The 21,861-nt window shown below is 52.9% G+C and overlaps 2 protein-coding genes across 8 annotated transcripts in view; both read right to left on the bottom strand.

Annotated features, from left to right (window-relative positions):
* The window catches only part of ORAI2 (ORAI calcium release-activated calcium modulator 2), a 46,010-nt gene that overhangs the window by 4,798 nt on the left and 19,351 nt on the right, over positions 1-21,861 (bottom strand). Inside the window, exons 1-4 of one of the 7 annotated variants that reach the window (XM_063646322.1) lie at positions 17,594-17,719; positions 12,471-12,646; positions 8,169-8,277; positions 5,728-5,965 (exon numbers count right to left, since the gene is read on the bottom strand). In XM_063646322.1, coding sequence (XP_063502392.1) covers positions 5,728-5,965; positions 8,169-8,176 — 246 coding nt within the window. In that variant the 5' untranslated portion in view covers positions 8,177-8,277; positions 12,471-12,646; positions 17,594-17,719. Of the gene's footprint in view, positions 1-5,727; positions 5,966-8,168; positions 8,278-10,833; positions 10,986-12,470; positions 12,647-17,593; positions 17,738-21,861 lie in introns of those variants that run through there. The other 6 variants (XM_055292731.2, XM_055292729.2, XM_055292730.2 and 3 more) reach the window with 6 other exon arrangements.
* PRKRIP1 (PRKR interacting protein 1) overlaps positions 17,820-21,861 on the bottom strand; it is a 31,648-nt gene continuing 27,606 nt past the window's right edge. The window contains exon 6 of the mRNA XM_055292736.2: positions 17,820-19,469. Within this exon, the coding sequence (XP_055148711.1) occupies positions 19,372-19,469 (98 nt within the window). The 3' untranslated portion in view covers positions 17,820-19,371. The remainder of the gene's footprint in view (positions 19,470-21,861) is intronic.

The raw sequence follows: 21,861 nt of genomic DNA, 5'->3' as shown, positions 1-21,861 counted from the left end.
CTCCTAAGGAAGCAAAATCATCAACCACAGTCAGAGGTTACAGCAGGTATGGCCTAAAACGAACAAACCAAGGAACGGCAGGCTCTGCTTGGTGTCTTGAAATGTGAGGTCAGCCAGGTGCGGTGGCTCACGCCTGTAATCCCAGCACTTTGGGAGGCTGAGGTGGGTGGATCACTTGAGGTCAGGAGTTCAAGACCAGCCTGGCCCGCATGGTGAAACCCCGTCTTTACTAAAAATACAAAAAATTAGCTGGACGTGGTGGCGGGCATCTGTAATCCCAGCTACTCGGGAAGCTGAGGCAGGAGAATCACTTGAACCCAGGAAGCAGAGGGTGCAGTGAACGGAGATCATGCCACTGGACTCCAGCCTAGGCGACAGAGCAGGACTCTGTCTCAAAAAAAAAAAAAGCAGCAGCCTGGGGAAGGTTCTTCTACCCACTGTGTTTCCCTCCTAGACCTAAGCCATCCCTGTTTAAATAAAAAAAAAACAAAAAAAAACAAACTCAGGCCAGGTGCGGTGGCTCATGCCTGTAATCCCAGCACTTTAAGAGGCCAAGGGGGGGGTGGGGGGTGGGGTGGATCACTTGAGGTCAGGAGTTCGAGACCAGCCTGGCCAATATGGCAAAACTCTTTCTCTATGAAAAATACAAAAATGAACCGGGCATGGTGGCTCGTGCCTGTAATCCCAGCTACTCGGGAGGCTGAGGCAGGAGAATCGCTTGAATCTGGGGGGCAGAGGCAGGAGAATCACTCAAATCCGGGGGGCAGAGGTTTCAGTGAGCTGAGATCATGCCACTGCACTCCAGCCTGGGAGACATAGTGAGACCCTGCCACAAAAAAATAAATAAATAAAATAAAATAAAAAAATAACTCAGGAGGCTGGGCCCCGGAGTTGGAGGTTGCAGTGAGCTATGAATGTACCACTGCACCCCAGCCTGGGCAATGGAGCGATATCCTGTCTGGGGAAAAAATAAACTAAAAAATAAAATAAAATAATATATATGAAGATTTCATAATGTCCTTCAGCAACTGCCACCTCTTAGCAGCTCATTTCTTCACCTTGCTTTCAGTGGTGAGGGAACGCTTCTTAGATAAAAGAAGATATGGCTGGGCACCTGTAATCCCAGCCCTTTGGGAAGCTGAGGTGGGCGGATCACCTGAGGTCAGGAGTTCGAGACCAGCCTGACCAACATGGCGAAACCCCATCTCTACTAAAAATACAAAAATTAGCCGGGCGCGGTGGCGGGCGCCTGTAATCCCAACTACTCGGGAGGCTGAGGCAGGAGAATCTCTTGAACCCAGGACACAAAGGTTGCAGTGAGCAAAGATCGCGCCATTGTGCTCCAGCCTGGGCGACAGAGCGAGACTACATCTCAAAAAAAAAAAAAAAAAAAAAGACATGGCAGTCCTAGTGGACCAGAGCCGAAAAGCAACTCAGCAGTAATACGGCTGGGGCCCTTGTGAAACGTATCCAAAAACCAGTAGCCACGGAACATGGGCTGAGGGGTGGTTTTTCTCAGTGTGGCCCTGAGTTGGCTATGGTCACCTGAAAGGATATGGCCCAAGTGACAAATATTACAAACCACAGAGGCCTCCAAGACAAGAAATAAAGATGATTACGAGATGGGGGGAGGGCTTGCAAAAAGTGGTTTTGTTCCATCTTAAAAGGAGAAAAGCAGGCGCCTGTAGTGCCAGCTACTTGGGAGGCTGAGGCAGGAGAATGGCGTGAACCCGGAAGGCGGAGCTTGCAGTGAGCCGTGAGCTGAGATGGCGCCACTGCACTCCAGTCTGGGTGACAGCGCAAGACTCCGTCTCAAAAAAAAAAAAAAAGGAGAAAAGGGGCTGAGTGAGGTGGCTTACACCTGTGATCTCAGCACTTTGGGAAGCTGAGGCAAGAGATCACTCAAGTCCAGGAGTTCAAGACTAGCCTGGGCAACAAAGCGAGACCCCATCTCTATCAAAAAAAAAAAAAAAAAAAGAAGAAGAAGAAAAGAGAAGGCAATTTTTCACTGTGTTTATGCAGAATTTTTTTTTATTTAAATAAATTTTTTTTTTTTTTAATGAGACAGTCTCGCTCTGTTGCCCAGGCTGGAGTGCAGTGGCACTGTCTTGGCTCACTGCAACTTCTGCTTCCCGGGTTCAAGCGATTCTCCTTCCTCAGTTTCCCCAGTAGCTGGGACTACAGGCATGCGCCACCATGGCTAATTTTTTTTTTTTTTTTTGAGACTGAGTCTTGCTCTGTTGCCCAGGGTGGAGTGCAGTGGCATGATCCCGGCTCACTCCAACTTCCCCTTCCCGGGTTCAAGTGATCCTCCCGCTTCAGCCTCCCGAGAAGCTGGGGTTACAGGTGCCAGCCACCACGCCTGGCTAATTTTTGTTTTTTTGGTTTTTTTTGTTTTTTGAGATGGAGTCCTGCTCTGCCGCCGAGGCTGGAGTGCAGTAGAGCGATCTCAGCTCACTGCAACCTTTGCCTCCCGGGTTCAAGTGAGTCTCGTGCCTCAGCCTCCCGAGTAGCTGGGCCTACAGGCGTGTGCCACCACGCATGGCTAATTTTCATATTTTTTAGTAGAGACGGGGTTTCACCGTGTTAGCTAGGATGGTCTCCATCTCCTGACCTCATGATCCGCCTGCCTCGGCCTCCCAAAGTGCTCCGATTACAGGTGTGAGCCACTGTGCCCGGCCTAATTCTTGTATTTTTAGTAGAGACAGTGTTTCACCAGATCGGCCAGGCTGGTCTCCAACTCCTGACCTCAAGTGATCTGCTCACCTTGGCCTCCCAAAGTGCTGGGATTACAGGCGTGAGCCAGGGCGCCCGGCCCTCCTTTTCATATTTTTAGTAGAGACAGGGTTTCCCCATGTTGGCCAGGCTGATCTGGAACTCCTGACCTCAAGTGATCCGCCCGTCTCAGCCTCCCAAAGTGCTAGGATTACAGGCGTGAGCCACCCTGCCTGGCCTATGCAGAGGTTTTATGAGGTGGGGCCTCAGATCACTGGTTCTCTGTGTTGGGGGAAGAATACGCATCAAGAACTAAGCTTCAGGTTAGGCATAAGCACGTGTTGCTAGACAAAGGAACAGCTTTGCAATTCTAATGAGGGAAGACACACTATAGAGGCGAACTCTACCTAGCAATCTGTACCTTTCCCTGTTCCCAGGGCCCTGCCCCGACTCAGCTACAGTTTCTGATGATTTGTATTTGTCACTTATTTTTCCCAGGCTGCCCTGCAGTGTGAAGAACGATCTGACCTGATGGTGCTATACTAATCTAATCAAGCAGGTGCACTGCGGCTCCCCCGAGGCTCAGCTCCACGCCAGACAGTTCACTTGCTTCCCACTGCAGCTGGTGCTCTGTATCTGTGAGTTCCACATCTGCAGATTCAACCAACCGCAGGTCAAAAATACTTGGGGGAAGAAAACAAAATGAAACAACAATATTTCTCCCTTGGTATAAGGTGAAGAAAAAAATAACAATAATTAAAGAAAAAAAAAGCCAGCGTGGGCAACATAGCAAGAGCCACCTCTTTTTTTTTTTGAGATGCAGTCTCGCTCTGTGGCCCAGGCTGGAGTGCAGTGGCGCAATCTCGGCTCAGTGCAACCTCTGCCTCCCAGGTTCAAGCAATTCTCCATCTCAGCCTCCGGAGTAGCTGGGATTACAGGCACCTGCTGCCACGTCCAGCTAATTTTTGTATTTTTAGGAGAGATGGGGTTTCACCGTGTTGGCCAGGCTGGTCTCGAACTCCTGACCAGGTGATCTGCCCGCCTCAGCCTCCCAAAGTGCTGGGATTACAGGAGTGAGCCACCATGCCCAGCCAGATTTTTCTTTTAAATTGCACCATCAATCTAACAATTGAGGCTCTGGCCTACAGAAAAACAATTGAGGCCTGGCATGGTGGCTCCTGCCTGTAATCCCAGCACTTTGGGAGGCTGAGGGTGGCAGATCACCTGAGGTCAGGAGTCTGAGCCCAGCCTGACCAACATGGTGAAACCCTATCTCTACTAAGAATACAAAAATTAGCCGGGTGTGGTGACGTGTGCCTGTAGTCCCAGCTACTTGGGAGGCTGAGGCGGAAGAATCCCTTGAATCCAGGAGGCGGAGGTTCCAGTGAGCTGAAATCACACCACTGCACTCCAGCCTGGGTGACAGAGCAAGACTCCATCTCAAAACAAAAACAAAAACAAAGAAAAACAATAATTGTTTTCACATAAGGAAACAGGCTGGACAAGGTGTAATGCTAGCAGATTGGGAGGCCGAGGTGGGAAAATCACTTGAGAGTTCAAGACTGCAGTAAGCCATGATTGCATCCCCGCACTCCAGCCTAGGCAACAGAGCAGAGAACTTGTCTCTAAAAAAAAAAAAAAAATTAGCCAGGCATGGTGGCACGTGCCTATAATTCCAGCTACTCAGGAGGCTGAGGCAGGAGGATGGCACACTGTTGTGTCCTCACTGTGAGTCCTTAACCTCTGGGACAATTCCTTCCAGGGGTGTGGGTCAGCGGCTTTGGAGCCAACAGGAGATGGGCCCCTTGTCAGAGCCGCAGCTTTGTCCAAAACTGACTCTTGTCCTAGGGGATGACTCAAGAGGGAAGGCGGCCCCTGGAGCCAGGCCAAAAGCTGTGCTTTGTCACCCTGGAGGCCACATTCCAGGAACGTCTGCATTGCTAACTGGGCTAAACTGATCCAACCCCAATCAATCCCTGAGGCCCTGCTCAGAGATCCCTGAGAGCTCCAAACTTTTGGGTGGTGCCTGAGACGGGGCAGACATGGGCACCTTTCTCCAGGAAACCCCGTACCATGCAGCACTTTGATTTGATTTTCTTTTTAATTAATTAATCTATTTATTTCGAGACAAAGTCTCACTCTTGACCAGCTGGAGTATAGTGGTGTGACCTTGGCTCACTGCAACCTCCGGCCTCCCAGGTTCAAGTGATTCTTGTGTCTCAGCCTCCCGAGTAGCTGGGATTACAGGCGCCTGCCACCATACCCAGCTAATTTTTTTGTACTTTTAGTAGAGATGGTGTTTCACCATGTTGGCCAGGCTGGTCTCGAACTCCTGATCTCAAGTGATCCACCCATTTTGGCCTCCCAAAGTGTTGAGATTACAGGCGTGAGCCACTGCGCCTGGCCAAAATAAATAAATTTTATTTTTTCTTTTTAGAGATGGGGTCTCACTCTGACGTCCAGGCTGGAGTGCAGCTGTGAGATCATAACTCATTGAGGCCTCCGCCTCCTGGGCTCAAGTGATCCTCCTGCCTCAGCCTCCCAAGTAGCTGGGGCTATAGGTGTGCGCCACCACGTCTGGCTAATTATTTTATTTTTGTAAAGACAGGGGTCTCGCTGTGTTGCCCAGGCTGGTCTCAAACTCCTGGCCTCAAGCTATCCTCCCGCCTTGGCCTCCCAAAGTGCTGGGATTACAGGTGTGAGTCACTGCACCTGAGCTACTATAATTACCCCACACCAACTTCCCTCCTTGCTAAGCAAATACTTGATGTGAACAGGACAGAGTGGGCTTTCTGAAGATTCTAGAGCTGGGAGCCCCTGGCAACTCCCAGCGCCCCCACTCGCATTGATGGAGTCATCCTTAGAGGAGCTGGGACTTGGGAAGATGCTTCCTACTGGTCCATCCTGGCCGCCAGAGACTAGAGGGAATGCTTTGGTTACCGAGGCATCCCAGGACCTCAGTTAGCAAAGCCCATCTGACCAGTGTGCTCCTTACCTGGCGCCCATACTCACCATGGCAAAGCCGGAGAGGAGGGCGGAGGTCCTGCTGGAGGCCTTCAGCTTGGCCCTGCTCAGGTAGAGCTTCCGCCACGACAGGGCCTGTACCGAGTGGTGGTTAGAGGTGACCAGTTCCAGGTAGCTGCGGCGGACCCAGTCCCGGTAATCCATGCCCTTGTGGCCGGGCTCAGGGCAGGCAGGAGCAGAGGGGTCGATAGGCACATTGAGCTCAGCGCTCATGGTGGGAGCCAGGCTGAGGGTGGGAGAGAGACATGCTCAGACATCCTAGGTTACTGCGGCCTGGAAGAGCTAGACTCCAAGCCCATTCAACCTGCAGAGGCTGCCATATACAGCCCACGCCAGAGAGCAGGGGTTTAGAAAGTGCCCAGGACCTAAAGTTATGTTTCTTTGTTTGTTTGTTTTTTTTTTTTTTTTGAGACGGAGTCTTGCTCTGTCGCCCAGGCTGGAGTGCAGTGGCGCAATCTCGGCTCACTGCAAGCTCCGCCTCCCGGGTTCACGCCATTCTCCTGCCTCAGCCTCCCAAGTACCTGGGACTACAGGCGGCTGCCACCACACTTGGCTAATTTTTGTATTCTTAGTAGAGATGGAGTGTCACCATGTTGGCCAGGCTGGTCTCGAACTCCTGACCTCAGGTGATCCACCTGCCTTGGACTCCCAAAGTGCTGGGATTACAGGTGTGAGCCACCACGTCCAGCCTACTTTTTTTTTAAAAATAGAGACAGAGTCTCATTCTGTTGCCCAGGCTGGAGTGCAGTGGTACGATCATAGCCCACTGCAGCCTTGAACTCCTAGGTTCAAGGGATCCTTCTGCCTCAGCCTCCTGAGGAGCTAGGATCACAAGCACAGGACCATGCCTGCTAGTTTTTTAATTTTTCCTAGAGACAGGAATCTCACTATATTGCCCAGGCTGGTCTTGAACTCCTAGCCTCAAGTGATCCTCCCTCTTACGTCTCCCAAAGTGCTGGGATTACAGGTGTGGGCCACTGCACCCGGCCTCACCTCTAGGGCTTTTGAATAAGATAATGCATCTGAAGACGAAAGACTTCTTCCAACGTCCAGGTGCCAGCCATGGAATAAACATTTCCAAGTAGCTGCTAGTTTCACAGATCCAACTTACATTTTATTATTTTTTAAAATTTATTTATTTTTTGAGACAGTCTCACTCTGTCACCCAGGCTGGAGTAAAGTGGCGCAATTTCGGCTCACTGCAACCTCTGCCTCCCAGGTTGAAGCCGTTCTCCTGCCTCAGCCTCCCGAGTAGCTGGGATTACAGGCATGCGCCACCATGCCTGGCTAAGTTTTATATTTTTAGTAGAAACAGGGTTTCACCATGTTGGCCAGGCTGGTCTTGAACTCCGGACCTCAGGTGATCCGCCCGCCTCAGCCTCCCAAAGTGATGGGATTACAGGTGTGAGCCACCACGCCTGGCCTTCAACTTAAATTTTGATCAGTATAGTTCACCCCAAGAAAAATATTGGACTTACATAACTAAAGCCACATCCAAGCTACAAGGCAAACTTTTAGCAAGATGAAAAATGAAATCTACCAACTCACATGACCACATTTTAAGGAGAAACAGACGGCGGAGATGCCTGGACTCACACCTGGTAAACATCTGGTTTGACTAACATGGATTAAACATCAGAAGGATGGATCTGTCAAGATTTGTGAATTTAAACCTAAATCTCCACTAAGTAGGGGATTGGCGGTCGCGTGTGTCCCAAGGAGCTGGGCTTCTCGGCCACACGCCAGGATCCAGTTCTAATTAATCTGCAGGGCATGCTTCAAGGGCACAGGCACCTTGTGGTTTACTTGGTATCAAAAAAAGTGACTTTTCCAGCCTGGCCAACATGGTGAAACCCCGTCTCCACTACAAATACAAAAATTAGCCAGGCGTGGTGGCGGGCGCCTGTAATCCCGGCTACTTGGGAGGCTGAGGCAAGAGAATCGCTTGAACCCAGGAGGCAGAGGTTGCGGCAAGCCAAGATTGCGCCACTGCACTCCAGCCTGGGTAACAGGGCAGGACTCCGTCTCAAAAAAAGAAAAGAAAAAGAAAAAGAGAAGAGAAGAAAAGAGAAGAAACTTCTATGTCCAGGCCCACATAGGCCCCATGGAAAGTCTACATCAGGCTGTTACACACAGATCCGTGTTTCTAGGTCCCAGGGAGTGTGGCTGGGGTGGATGAGTGCAGTGGGGGGTGCTTAACAGGGTCAGCAGCTGAGGAAATGCCCCAAACTTAGTCCATCCATGCCAGAGTCGAGCCCCCCATAATTGAAAATGCCCTAATTTGGAAATTACGCAGGAAAGTGCTCGAGGTGGAAAACAGTGTCGCCTTTCCCTTTGTTCTCAACAAGGCTACAAAGCCACAGCCTTCCCTGGCCAACAAGACCCCTGGGAACAGTTCTGTGCTATTTCTGCCAGGGGATGCCAATTACCAGGTCATTTATACGAATGCCAACTCAGGCTCTCCGTCCCATCTCCTTGTGCACATCCGCAGCCAGCAGCACCACGTCCAAGCACTTCCATCCCTGAGATGTTACTTCCCTTGGGGAAAATTCAGAGAAACGCTGCAATCCATAGGTTAGCTCCACATAATGGAAAATGCTGTAATTTGGAAACTGCATTTTTCCTCTCCCCCCACCCACATAGTTAACAGAATTCAGCATGCAGGTCTGATGACTGCAGTATACAGAGACTGGAGGGGTGAGACGCTAAACTTTGCTCCCTCTGTCCTCCCTCCTCCATCACACAGGTGCTTAGCACACTTGATACTTAAGGATCCAAGATGAAAGAGGCCAGAATTCATGGCCTCCCAGTAGGGGAGCAAGATAAGGGGATGTGGGTCAGGAGCAGTGGCTCACACCTGTCATCCCGGCACTTTGGGAGGCCGAGGCGGCGGATTACTAGAGGTCAGGAGTTTGAGACCAGCCTGGACAACATGGTGGAACCCTGTCTCTACTAAAAATACAAAAATTAACTGGACGTGGTGGTGGGCGTCTGTAATCCCAGTTACTCAGGAGGCTGAAGCAGGAGAATCGCTTGAGCCCAGGAGGCAGAGGTTGCAATGAGCTGAGATTGTACCATGGCACCCCAGCCTGGGTGACGGAGTGAGACTCTGTCTTAAAAAAAAAAAAAAAATAGCCGGGTGTGGTGGCAGAGGTTGCAGTGAGCCGAGAGCACACCACTGCACTCCAGCCTGGGCAACAGAGCGAGACTCCATCTCAAAAAAAAAAAAAAAAAGAGGTCAGGGCAATCCTCATCCACTGAGCTAAAGGCTTCAATGGAGGGCAGGGAGCAGAGGACTGGCTGCCTCACACTGAGGCCAGGAAAAGGTGCCCGCAGGTAACACCAGGGAGGTGACACAGCGGCCCTTTGCAGGCCAAAGTGCCTCATGCCTGTAATCCCAGTGTTTTGTGAGGCCAAGGTGGGAGGATCACCTGAGGCCAGGAGCTGGAGACCAGCCTAGGCAACACAGTAAGACACTGTCTCTAAAAATAATTTTTTTTGAAATGGGGTCCTGCTGTGTTGCCAAGGCTGTAGTGCACTGGCGCAATCTCGGCTCCCTGCAAACTCTACCTCCCAGGCTCAAGCGATCCTCCCGCCTCAACCTCCCGAGTAACTGGGACTACAGGTCCCATGGTGTGCCACCATGCCTGGCTAATTTTTGGTATTTTCGGTAGAGATAGGGTTTTGCTATGTTGGCCAGGCTGGTCTAGAACCCCTGAGCTCAAGTGATCCACCCACCTTGGCTTCCCAAAGTGCTGAGATTACAGGCGTGAACCACTGTGCCTGGCCTCTAAAAAGAATTTCAAAAAAGAGGGACCTTTCCTCAAAGACAAGACGCTGCCTGCATGGAAGGATTCTGAAAGACAGGAAGGCCACTTCAGGTGTACGTGTGGGGTGGCTTTCCTTGTCCAGGAGATATGGAGGGAAGGCTGGCTGCCACCTGGGGGGTGGAGGGGCAGGGAGATGTGGGTGGAAGACACTTGGAGCCTGGGGCTGTGGAATGAGCCAGAGGGTCTGGGCAGCATGACTGGGCGCCCAGCCACGGGAGAATGGAAGAAATTGGTGAGTGGAACGGTCTGGGCACTGCTAGATCATTCTGGTTTGGGACCACAGTTCAACCCAGGGCAATGGCTGGCCGACTGGCAGGAGTGGGACACAAGGGAGAGCCTGGTGGCCTCCAAAGGAAGGAAGCGTGAACGCCCCATCAGTAAGGTGGGCTGGGCTCAGGTCTGAGAGTGGAGGTGAAGAGCTCAGGGCAGTGAGGGCTGAGGGTGGCTTCCTGGGAGCCGCCAGGCCTCCCATGCCCCATCGGTGAGGCCCTGCAGATGTCCCCAGAGTGGGTGGGGTTGTGGAGGAAACGATGTCTGTCTGCCTGGAGCTGGGTCTTGAGACAGGTCTGCAGGTCTCGAAGGAGCAGCCCAGGAGGGGGTTCAAATTCATCCTTTATGTTCCCAATGCCAACTGTGTGTGCCAGGCCCGGTGGCCCAGGGGGAGGGACAGAGTCTGGGCCTCACACTGGATCCCAGGCAGGGGGTGGGGTGGGGCAGGATGGAGCCCTGTACTTCTGTTAGGTGGCACAGACCCTAGAGGATGCTCCGGGACTGAACCTTGTGGGGTTGCTTTTTTTTTTTTTTTTTTGCTTTAACGAGCAGTCAGAAAAAACAGGTCTTGTAGAATAATGCGATCCCCTCTCTAGAGATGAGCTTTTCTTCCTGGCTGGCCTATTGGACACATTTCCAGAGGGCGGTCTTGGAGTTTGACTTCCTCTAAGCATCTGGGGCACCGGCAATGGCGAGTGTCTCTCTCCAGCAGGCGCACTGGGAGGGGGCCTCCCAGGGGCGCCAGCCTTCATCCCTGTCCCTCCCCCAGGGACGCCCGGGTGTCCGGACCCGGCTGTGCCCCCGACCTTGATCCTCTGGGCGCCGCACCCCGCCAGGGATCCCGCGGGGTGGAGGTCACCAACCCCGGATGGGTAGTGACCGCGCCCCGGCAGCCTACAGTCGTCCCCTTCCCCGACGATCGTCCCCAGTCCAATTCCAGCACCCCCAGCCGCAGGGACCCCGCTCCCCGCGCCAGGCCCCCGCGCCGCCACACTCACCGGAGCTGCCCTCGCCCCGCCCGGCTCGGCTCCCGCTTGGACTGCGTGGCCGCGTGGCCTGTGGCCCAGTGGCCCGGCCGGGGCGCCGAGCGTGGCCCCCTCCCTCCTTCCGCCGGTCGTGCGGGGTCCCCCGGCCCCGCCTCCACCCCGCCCCCGCGGCCGCCGCAGCCGCTGCCAAGGCAACCAGGCGCCGCCAACACGTGACCCGCCCGCGGGGGAGCCGCGGCCACGTCACCCACCGGGCCGGGAGGGGAGGGGCTGGCGGCGCCTTCTCGGAGAGTGGGGGGGTGGGGGTCCCCGCCTCACCTGGAACCACCCCGGGATCGCGCGAGGGGGAGGAGCAGGGGAGGTGGGAAGACCCTGACCCGCGCGCATTCCTCCTGCCCCAGCTCCTGTTCCCGGCCCCAGCTCTGGGAGTCAAGGCGAGGCCCCCCTCGCCCCATCGGGGGTCCAGCTACCCACAGACCACTATCTGGGCTTTCCCTGCCCCTGGGTCCGGGCGCAAAAGGGGAGCCCCGGGCTTGGCAGGGTGAGCCTCGGGGTGTGCCCAGCATTGGACGCTGGCTGCGTGGAGGGGTGGGGAGTGGGGACAGGGCAGGCGGGTGCCAGGTAGGCAGTGGAGGAGAAAGGAAGGTGGGGAGGGGAGAATCCGTCTGGCCACGCCCGAGTTTTCACAGGATTTTTTTTTTTTTTTTTTGAGACAGGGTCTGGCTCTGTCGCCCAGGCTGGACTGCAGTGGTGCGATCATGGTTCAATGCAGCCTCGAATTCCTAAGCTCGAGTGATACTCTGCCCTCAGTCACCCAAAGTGCTGAGGCTACAGGCAGGAGCCACCACACCGTGGTAATTAAAAAAATTTTTTTGTTTTTTGAGAGGGAGTTTTGCCCTGTCGCCCAGGCTGGAGTGCAGTGGTGCCATCTCGGCTCACTGCAACCCCTGCCCCCGGGGTTGAAACGATTCTCCTGTCTCAGCCTCCCGAGCTACAGGTGCACGCCACTAGCCTGGCTACTTTTTTGTATGTTTAGTAGAGACCGGGTTTCACCATGATGGCCGGGCTGGTCAACTCCTGACCTCAGGTGATCCGCCCGTCTCGGCCTCCTAAAGTGCTGGGATGATAGGTGTGAGCCACCGTGCCCGGTCAAAAAAAAAAAAAAAAATCTTTTTTAGAGATAGAGTCTTCCTGTATTGCCCAGACTGGTCTTAAACTCCTGGCCTCATGCAATCCTCTCTCAGCCTCTCAAAGCACTGGGATTACAGGCATGTGCCACAATGTCCAGCTAATTTTTAAATTGTTAAAAAAAATAGAGATGGGTCTCGCTATGTTGCCTCTGCTGGTCTCGAACTCCTGGGCTCAAGTGATCCTCCCACCTCAGCCTCCCAAAGTGCTGGGCATAGAGGCATGAGCCACCTTGCCTGGCCCCTGCCCAGGGTGTTGGATGGCACCATGAAGAGCTTGCACTGAGCTAATTGGGGGTTGTCACCCAGAGCGCACTGCCACTCACAGGCCCAGCAAGACCCCTGGGGTCCCAACTCCAGTGCAGCGCGCTGTCCTTCTCATGCTGTTCGCAGACAGCAGCAAAGAGTTTCTGCTGTGCCCTGGCCCCTTCCACTCCCTACTGCAGGGAGCCTCTCACCCTTAACAGTGAATTCTCTGCGGTTTTACAAGCGAGGTAGTCAAACAGGAGCGTTCTTTTCAGGAAGTGCAGCACATGAATAATTCACAGACAGACAAGATGGGTTCCTATCAGCCCCGCGGTGCCAGACGGTCCCTTGGAGTCCTTCCTCCGTGCCGGGTAGGCTGCTGCGTGCCCTACATAGGATTTTTCCATCTGTCACAACAGCATTGGACCGTGACACATTTATCCAAACGCAGGAAAAATTCCACTCATGTCAGCCAGCCCACATTTTATGACAATTGGAAGAGTAGATGTTACGGACGCCAGGTTAAATCCATCTACACTTCGAGTTGTATTTTACAGGCTACTGCTGACAGCCAGAATGAAACCAGGAGGACACTTAGTCTAATAAACCAGGTTTCCCCCTCCGGGTTACTGACCTAAAAGGCAGGTTAGGCCCTAACATGGGCATGAGCAAATCCCAGGGTTCCTTACTGGCCCTCCTCCCGCCACCCCCATCAATGGCTATGGGTGAGGGATCATTTGAATTTCAGGGGTAAAGTCCTCAAAAAGCAATCATGTTATGGCTTTCCAACATGGAGTTCTTGGTAAAATGAATCTCAGTGGCTCACGCCTGTAATCCCAGCACTTTGAGAGGCCGATCACCTGAGGCCCGGAGTTAAGACCAGCCAGGTCAACTGGTAAAACCCCGTATCTACTAAAAATACAAAAATTAGCCAGGCATGGTAGCACACACCTGTAGTCCCAGCTACTGGGGAGGCTGAGGCAGAAGAATCGCTTGAACCTGGGAGGCGGAGGTTGCAATGAGCCAAGATCACGCCATTGCACTCCAGCCTGGGCCAGAGAGCAAGACTCTGTCTCAAAAAAAACAAAAACAAAAACAAAAACAAAACAGGAAGAAAACACTTTGTAAATGGCAGTAGTTTGCATCATAGATGAACATGCTTTCAGCAAAGGAGTCCTTTGCTTGTTGAATTCTCTCTTGCAGCGACTTCACTCATCCTTGAGAAAGCTTCCTGTGCCCATTACTGATGCCGCCACCCCCCCAGGCATATTTATCCAGCATGCTCAGACAGAAGCAAAATGCAAGTCATAATTGCCAGTGCTTTTCAGAGTTGGTTTCCTAACCAAACACAGAATAGCTTGCTTGCTTTTCTTTCCCTCCCTCCCTCCCTTTTTCTCTTTTCTTTCTCTCCCTTCCTCCCTCCCTTCCTTCCCTCCCTCTCTTCCTCCCCCTTCCCTCCCTCCCTCACTTCCTTCATTTTTTTCCCCTCCCTTCCTCCCTTCCCTCCCTTCCTTTCCTTCCTTCATTCCTTCCTTCCTTCCCTCCCTCCCTTCCTCCTTCTCTTTCTCTCTCTCTCTCTCTCCTCTCTCTCTCTCTTTCTTCTCTCTCTCTCATATTTATGAGACAGAGTCTTGCTTTGTTGCCCAGGCTGGAGTGCAGTGGTGCCATCTTGGCTCACTGTAACGTCCGCCTCCTGAGTTCCAGCGATTCTCATGCCTCAGCCTCCCAAGTAACCGGGATTACAGGCACGGGCCACCATGCCTGGCTAATTTTTGTATTTTTAGTAGAGACAGGGTTTCACCATGTTGGTCAGACTGGTCTCGAACCCCTGGCATCAAGTGATCTGCCGGCCTCAGCCTCCCAAAATGTTGAGATTACTGGGGTGAGCCACCATACCTGGCCTATAATAGCTTCTTTTTGAGATAGAGTTTCGCTCGTCATCCAGGCTGGAGTGCAATGGCATAATCTTGGCTCACTGCAACCTCCACCTCCTGAGTTCAAGCAATTCTTCTGCCTCAGCCTCCCAAGTAGCTGGGATTACAGGCGCCCACCAAATTTTTGTATATATTTTTTAGGAGAGACGGGGTGTCGCCATGTTGGCCAGGCTGGTCTCCAACTCCTGACCTCAGGTGATTCACCCGCCTAAACCCAGCTCCTAAATCCACAGGATGTTTCAGCCTTCAGCCCTGTCGTCGGGGACCCCTCCTTCCACCAGGAAACCTTGTTCCTTGGCTCCAGTGAGTCTGCCTGCTTGTCCCCCAATTTTCTGTCCCCTCGATACGCAATTCTCAGGGTTCTGTCTGGGTCCCTCTCCTCTCTATGCTCCTCCCTGACTGATTTCATCTACTCCCATAGTTCCAAGGACCAGGGCAGCCTGATGACCCCATCATCACCTTCAGCCTTGATCTCTCTTCCCAGCACACATGCCTAGGGCCCTCCACTTCACCAGGCCCACAGCCAAATCTGTCACCTTCCCTTGCATTCCTGCTCCACCACCTGGGTCAGCCGTCTCAGAAGGGTTCCCTCACCCACTCCACTGCTGCCACCCATGAGTCCCCTCCCCTTCAGGTCGTGTGAGTTCTCCCACCTCCACGTCATTGGACTCTCCCCTACTTCTCCCTGTCCCCACTTGCTTCTGCACTAACTCAGGCCACCATCACCTCTGGTCTGCATGGCAAGGCAGGAGCCTTGTCCCCTTCCACAAACTCAAAGGTCCCCCATGTCTCTCCATTCCAGCCTCTACCCTGTGGCCTTTGAGACTCCAGTCCCCTGATTAACAGGCTCTGAGGCCATGGCAGGGCACCTCCTCCCTCCCCAGCTCGCTTTCTGGGCACTCTTGTTCTCCTGAGCCACCTGAGTTCAGCTCGGCGCTTGCCTTCGCAGAGGCCTGGGTCAGGTGCCCACACAGCAGGCTGTGCTGCTCTTCCCGATCCTGTTCCTGCTCAGACCTGGAGCCCCCTGAAGGCAAGAACTGTGTCTTGCCCACCACCATCCCCAGTGCCTAGCAATGGGCCTTGGAATCCTTTGGATTTTGCACTTAGTTGGTGCTCAATATACATTTGCTATTTTTTTTCCATTTATTATATTTTTTGAGACGAAGTTTCACTCTTGTTGCCCAGACTGGAGTGCAGTGGCGTCATTTTGGCTCACTGCAACCTCTGCCTCCTGGGTTCAAGCAATTCTCCTGCCTGTCTCCTCAGTAGCTGGGATTACAGGCTCTCGCCACCAGGCCTGGCTAATTTTTGCATTTTTAGTAGAGATGGGGTTTCACCATATTGGCCAGGCTGGTCTCAAACTCCTGACCTCAGGTGATCCACCCGCCTTGGCCTCTCAAAGTGCTGGGATTACAGATGTGAGCCACCACGCCCAGCCTTTTCTTTTATTTCTGAGACGAGGTCTTGCTCTGTTACCCAGGCTGGAGTGCAGCGGCACAATCATGGCTCACTGCAGCCTCAACCCCCCAGGCTCGAGTGATTCTCCCACTTCAGCCTTGGAAGTAGCTAGGACTATGCCATTAGGCCAGGCTCATTTTTCAATTTTTATTTTGTAAAGATGTGGGGTCTCACTATGTTGCTCAGGCTGGTCTTGAACTCCTGGCCTTAAGTGATCCTCCCACCTAGGCCTCCCAAAATGCTGGGGTTACAGGTAAGAGCCACCGCACCCAGTGGATTTGCGACGTTCTGTGGAGTAAGAAAACAGAAAACGGCCTCCCGGAGCTTGCTCCAGGTTAATTTCCAAGAGTGTTCTCTCTACTGAAATATATGTTAATATATGGTAATCGTAGCTCACTTTAGTCAAGTACACCAAATAGTAAACAGAAATTAACTTCCAAGAGGGAGAAGGAGAAAACACGTGTCTCCACCATGAATGAAAAAGAATTGGCCTGAGTTCTATTTCCAAGAGTTAGTAGAACACTCCTCTAACTCAATTTTAATGTCGTTTTTGTTTTTTTACCAAAATATAAATGTTGGAAACAGGGAAATAAATTTAAAATAGTAACAGGGCAGGGCTCGGTGGTGTACACTTATAATCCCAGCACTTTGGGAGGCCGAGGTGGGAGGGTCGTTTGAGCTCAGGAGGTGGAGACCAGCCTGTGCAAGATGGCAAAACCCCGTCTCTACAAAAAATACAAAAATTAGCCAGGCACGGTGGTGCACGCCTGTAGTCCCAGCTACTTGGGAGGATGAGGTGGAAGAACGGTTTGAGCCCAAGAGGTGGAGGTTGCAGTGAGCCGAGGTCACGCCACTGCACCCCAGCCTGGGCAAAAGGGCCAGACCTTGTTTCAAAAACAAACAAAAATTAGGCTGGCATGGTGGTGCATGCCTGTAGTCCTAGCTACTTGGGAGGCTGAGGTGGGAGAAATGCTTGAGCCCAGGAGTTGGAGGCTGCAGTGAGCAATGATGGCGCCACTGCACTGCAGCCGGGGCAACATAGCAAGACCTTGTCTCAAAGTTAACTAATTAAAGGGGCGGGTTCTGTAGTAGAATCTCCTGTTTAAACAGTAAAATACCTGTTTTAATGTGCATTTGGGCATGAATCGTAAATGATGCAGAATTACAGGGGCATCACCAGGGAACCTAGATGTATTTGTTTTTGAGACAGAATCTCACTGTGTTACCCAAGCTGGAGTGCAGTGGAGTGATCATGACTCACTGCAGCCTTGAACTCCTCGGCTCAAGGGATCCTCCTACCTCAGCTTCCCAAGTAGCTGGGACTATAGGTGCGCACCATCATGCCCAGCTAATTTTAAAATTTTTTGTAGAGATGGGGTCTCACTGTGTTGCCAAGGCTGGTCTCAAACTCCTGGGCTTAAGCAATCCTCCTGCCTCGGCCTTCCAAAGTGCTGGGATTACAGGTGTGAGCTCACCACGCCTGGCCATAAGAATTCTTGTGTGTGAGTTTTTTTGAGACGATTCTGTTACCTACACCTCTGTGTTCAGTTCCAGACTCCCTCCCACCCACGAGCAATCATGATTCTCCCCTAATCGTGGTTTTTTTTTGGGGGGGGGAGGGCAGGGGCTCTCAGTATCACCCACTCCTTTCTCAATGATGACATCTGTTTGTTCCTCTTTTCCCAAATAAGTGAAGCCCTGAAGAAAGAATCTCTCAACTTAAGGTCCTGATGACCTAGTACTAATGGCCAGAAATGGCTATAGGACACATCCTGCCTAAATATCACCTCCCGCACCCCGTGGGGGTGAAGCCCACCGCAACCTGGCATCCTGCTGTGTCGCCATATGCCCACCCTCCCAACACACGCCTGTGGCGACTGTCTCTCTTGGCCCAGTGAGCTGGCAGAGGCAGGAAGGGACTTGCTCACAGTCCCCTGGCTTACCAGAGGCAGGGGCAGGATTCAAAGCCAGGTCATCAGGCTCCAAGCCCCAGCACCCTCGGCAGCACTGAGGAGGCCCACAAGCTCCAGGTTGCAGATTCAGGGCAGGGGCTGTGACACATGTAGGGGCGGGGAGAGGGATGGAAACCAACAGTCCAAAGATAGGAGAACTAAAACCAAAATGCAAACCAGCCAGTCCCAGACAAAGAGAAAAACAGGTTTCAAAATGTACAGCCAGGGCATGTGCTCATTTATTAGGGCTGACTCTCTGTGTCCGCTTCCTGGGAAAGAAAATCCCTGGGACATGAACCAATGAAGGGACAGAAGCTATCACAGATGCTACAGGGCTGAGAGAGGGGCCGGGCAATCTACACTACAGAAGTAAAAGCAACGTAAAATGTTTCTGGGTTTCCTTTCCCTTCACTCAAAACCACTATTTCCTTAATTCTATCAAAGTTATGTAAGGGGCATAAAACAGACTCAGGAACTCGGGGCTAAATCATCCAAAAATGGAGCCAAGGCTCTAACTAGAAACCGTCTCTGTCATCTCTCACCGAGAGATGTCATCTCTCGCCTCAAAACACCGAGGTCAAAGGCTGGTCTTGGCTCCTCCCAGGCCCCCTGGCTCCCAGCACAGTGCCCCGCCCTCTGTGTTCATCATCATCATCACTCTATTGCCCAGGTTGGCCTTGAATCCCTGGACTCAACTGGTCCTCCCGCCTTGGCCTTCTGAGTAGCTGGGATTCCAGGTGCACGGCCCTGCGCCGGGCTGCCCTGCTCTCTGCAGATGCCTTCACTGCACGGGCCCAGTGCCTGGATGCCAGTCTGGGGCTGCGCCACCTGAGGACACAGCAGTTCCGCTCTCTTCTCCCTGCTGGCCCCAACTGCTGTGAGCCCGCGGAAAGCCCCTACGGTTGCAGTCATGCAAGGAGGAGCTCCACGCACTTGACCCAGTCCCGCCTCTATCAGCCCGTTCTGTTTAGACCCCCTTCCACTTCGGGATGAAAATGCAGCTGTCAGTGAGAGAACCCTGGTCCGGCTGGGAATCCCTCGACTTCTGCTCTGGCTCAGCCCAGCTTGGAGTCTCTGCCTGCTCATTCTCCGGTGACCGGCTCTTCCCCCACAGCGCTTTCCACACACCCTGTGCCCTTGTGACCCAGCCCCTGGTGAAGTCCCTGGCCCGGGCCTCCTTGTGCACACACCCAGGGCTTCCCAGAACACCAGAGCACCGGAAGCTGCAGTGGGAGCAGACCCTCTGCGGCGTGGTCCCCACTTCCCACTGGAGTGAGTGGGCAACATGGACCAGCCCCCCAGCCGAGGCCATCTCCTCACTGAGCCTGGGACCAGGTCCACGTAATGAGTCTTCAGTCCCCGTGGGAATGGTGGCATCTCAGCCTTCTCCAGAGTGTTTGTGACTCACAGTCCACATGTCCCAACAAAACGCAAGGGTGTTCTGCTCTTTACTAAATAAACGTTCCCTTCCCAGAAACCAGCCCCAAACTCATCACTGTTCAAATATGTGGCAAGGTGAGGCTCTCTGTCCCCTTTTACCAGGAACACGGATGGCGTCTGCAAGGCAGTGCCTCTGAGTGTCAGGGAGATGGCCCCTCAGGCTCTCAACCCTGCCAAATGAAGGACTGAGAGCGGCTTGGGAGGGGTCTCCTTTGCTCTCCATCCAGCGGGTCAGCGGGTCCTCGCGGGGGAGAAAGAGCCAAACAGCTGCCTTTCCCTTCTGGTCACAGCACGAGCCAGGTTCCAGGCAGAGGCTGTGGCAAACACTGTCATCGCCCCATGGTGAAACTGGGCACCTCCTCCTCCTCCTCTGTTCCAGATGCCTCCGCAGAGCTGCTGGACCCCTGCTCCTTGGGCTGACCGGGTCCTGTAACCACATGACATTCAAATTACAGACATGCAAAATCGTTCAGGGTCAAGGGTGCTTTCAAAGAGGAGAGCTGATGGGAAGTCAGAAGTCCCTGTTCCTGGACCGCACAGCAAGAAACCAGGGCCATGCCTCACACCTGCCAGTCCTCTGAGCCATTCCCCGGGAGTAAGCGTGGGTCACAGACCTGATCTACCACTGCTCTCATGGGTGCACCCCATCTTTACCCAAAAGCCCAGAGGCACACGCAAGACCTGACACCCCATAAACCAGGCCCTACTACTTTTACATGATTCAAGTTGCCTCCTGGGTGGGCAACTTCCCGACCCAGCTCTTCAACACCTAACGCCAGGCTGACAACACTCTCACTGAAGTCTCAAGTTCTCACTGCCATCTGCAAAAGGATTTCCGAAACCTGTGTGGCAGAGGGCTCTGCCCCCCCCACACATACGCCAGCTTCCCAGCTCCTCCCAAGCACGGCCCAGGAAGCCCCTCCTGACACCTGTGAGCAGCACAGATTCCCTGTCCTCCATCATGACTGCCAGCCAGAAGTGGAGCACGAGGGAGGACATGTTCCCAACTCCTCCCCTCCCCCTCTTCATGCGGGAGCAGGAGGACAAGTGAGAGTTGGAAAGGCAGGGGCAGAGACCACAAGGCAGCAGATGGCCCGGCTCAGCCACGCCAGGACGCCGCCCTCAGGCACGGTGGCCTCAGCAACTCACAAATGGGTGGGCTCACCGGGGCCAGCCAATGCTCCTCGCGGCACACGTGCAGGGCTCCGAGCGCTGCTACTGCTGTGTTACCAAAGGTCAGACAAAGGGCTTCTAAGCAGGAGGCCCTGCACAGCCCAGCCTAAAATTCACTGTCATACCCAGGATGGGACCCCAGAAAGAACACACACGGCTCTGGCGAAAGTATCTGGAAGATTTAGTTTCATTAATTTGGGGCATCCCTTTTTCCCCTTAACCTCATACCATACAGCATGATTAGCTTTGAAAGTTCAAATGCGGAAGCTGGGTGCAATGGCGCACGCCTGTAATTCCCGCACTTTGGGAGGCTGAGGAGGATGGATCACTTGAGCCCAGGAGTTCGAGACAAGCCTGGGCAACACAGCGAGTCCCATCTCTACAAAAAATGGCCTGGTGACACATGCCTATAGTCCTTGCTACTCATGAGGCTGAGGCAGGAGGACCTTTTGGGCCCACGAGTTCAAGGCTGCAGTGAACCATGCCACTGCACTGCAGCCTGGGCACAGATTTTTTTTTTTTAAAGTTTAAATGGTGAGGATATTTTAATAGCTAATAGTTGTCCAACACTATTACATGGAAGCACTATGCTAAGTCTGTACATAGAGTACCCTGTTTAATTCTTACAATAGTCTATGAGGTAAGTACCACTCTTATATATCCATTTTACAGATGAAGAAGATAAAAGCCCAGAGAGGTGGAGGAACTTGCTGCTCGAGATCTCCTATTCACTAAGACAGGGACCCAGGCTCAAACACGTTCTCTGACTCTCTCGGCCTCTGCCTATGTTGTCTGCAGAAATTGCATAAGGGGCCGGGCACGGTGGCTCACGTCTGTAATCCCAACACCCTGGGAGGCCAAGGTGGATGGATCATGAGGTCAGGAGTTTGAGACTAGCCTGACCAACATGGGAGAAACCTCATCTCTACTAGAAATACAAAATTTAGCCGGGCGTGGTGGCAGGCGCCTGTAATACCAGCCACTTGGGAGGCTGAGGCAGGAGAATTGGTTGAACCCAGGAGGCAGAGGTTGCAGTGAGCCGAGATAGCGCCACTGCACTCCAGCCTGGGTGACAGAGGCAGACTCTGTCTCCAAAAAAAAAAAAAAAAAAAGCATAGGGTCTGATAAATCGTAGAATACTGGTTGAGCTGGATGTTTGTGGACGGGAGCAACAGAGGAGGACTGGAAGCATTCCCTGTAGCTGAAAAGCCTTTGAAAATGCAGTATGGGCTGCAGATCCCTTATCCAAAATGCTCGGGACCAGAGGTGTTTCAGATTTCAGATGTTTTCAGACTTTGGAATATCTGCATCTACATCACGAGATATTTTGGGGATGAGACCCAAGTCTAAACATGAAATTCACTTATGTTTCACATACCCCCCATACACATAGCCTGAAGGTAAATATAACATTTAAAAATAATTTTGTGGCTGAGTACGGTGGCTCACACCTGTAATCCCAGCACTTTGGGAGCCCGAGGCAGGTGGATCACTTGAGGTCAGCAGTGTGAGACCAGCCTGACCAACATGGTGAAACCTTACCTCTATAAAAATACAAAAATTAGGCCGGGCGTGGTGGCTCACGCCTGTAATCCTAGCCCTTTTAAAGGCCAAGGTGGGGCCGGGCGCCGTGGCTCACGCTTGTA

The sequence above is a fragment of the Symphalangus syndactylus genome, chromosome 9, assembly GCF_028878055.3.
Source record: "Symphalangus syndactylus isolate Jambi chromosome 9, NHGRI_mSymSyn1-v2.1_pri, whole genome shotgun sequence".
Lineage (NCBI taxonomy): Eukaryota > Metazoa > Chordata > Mammalia > Primates > Hylobatidae > Symphalangus > Symphalangus syndactylus.
The sequence above is the reverse complement of the archived record's forward strand: the minus strand, read 5'-3'. Positions and strand labels throughout refer to the sequence as shown.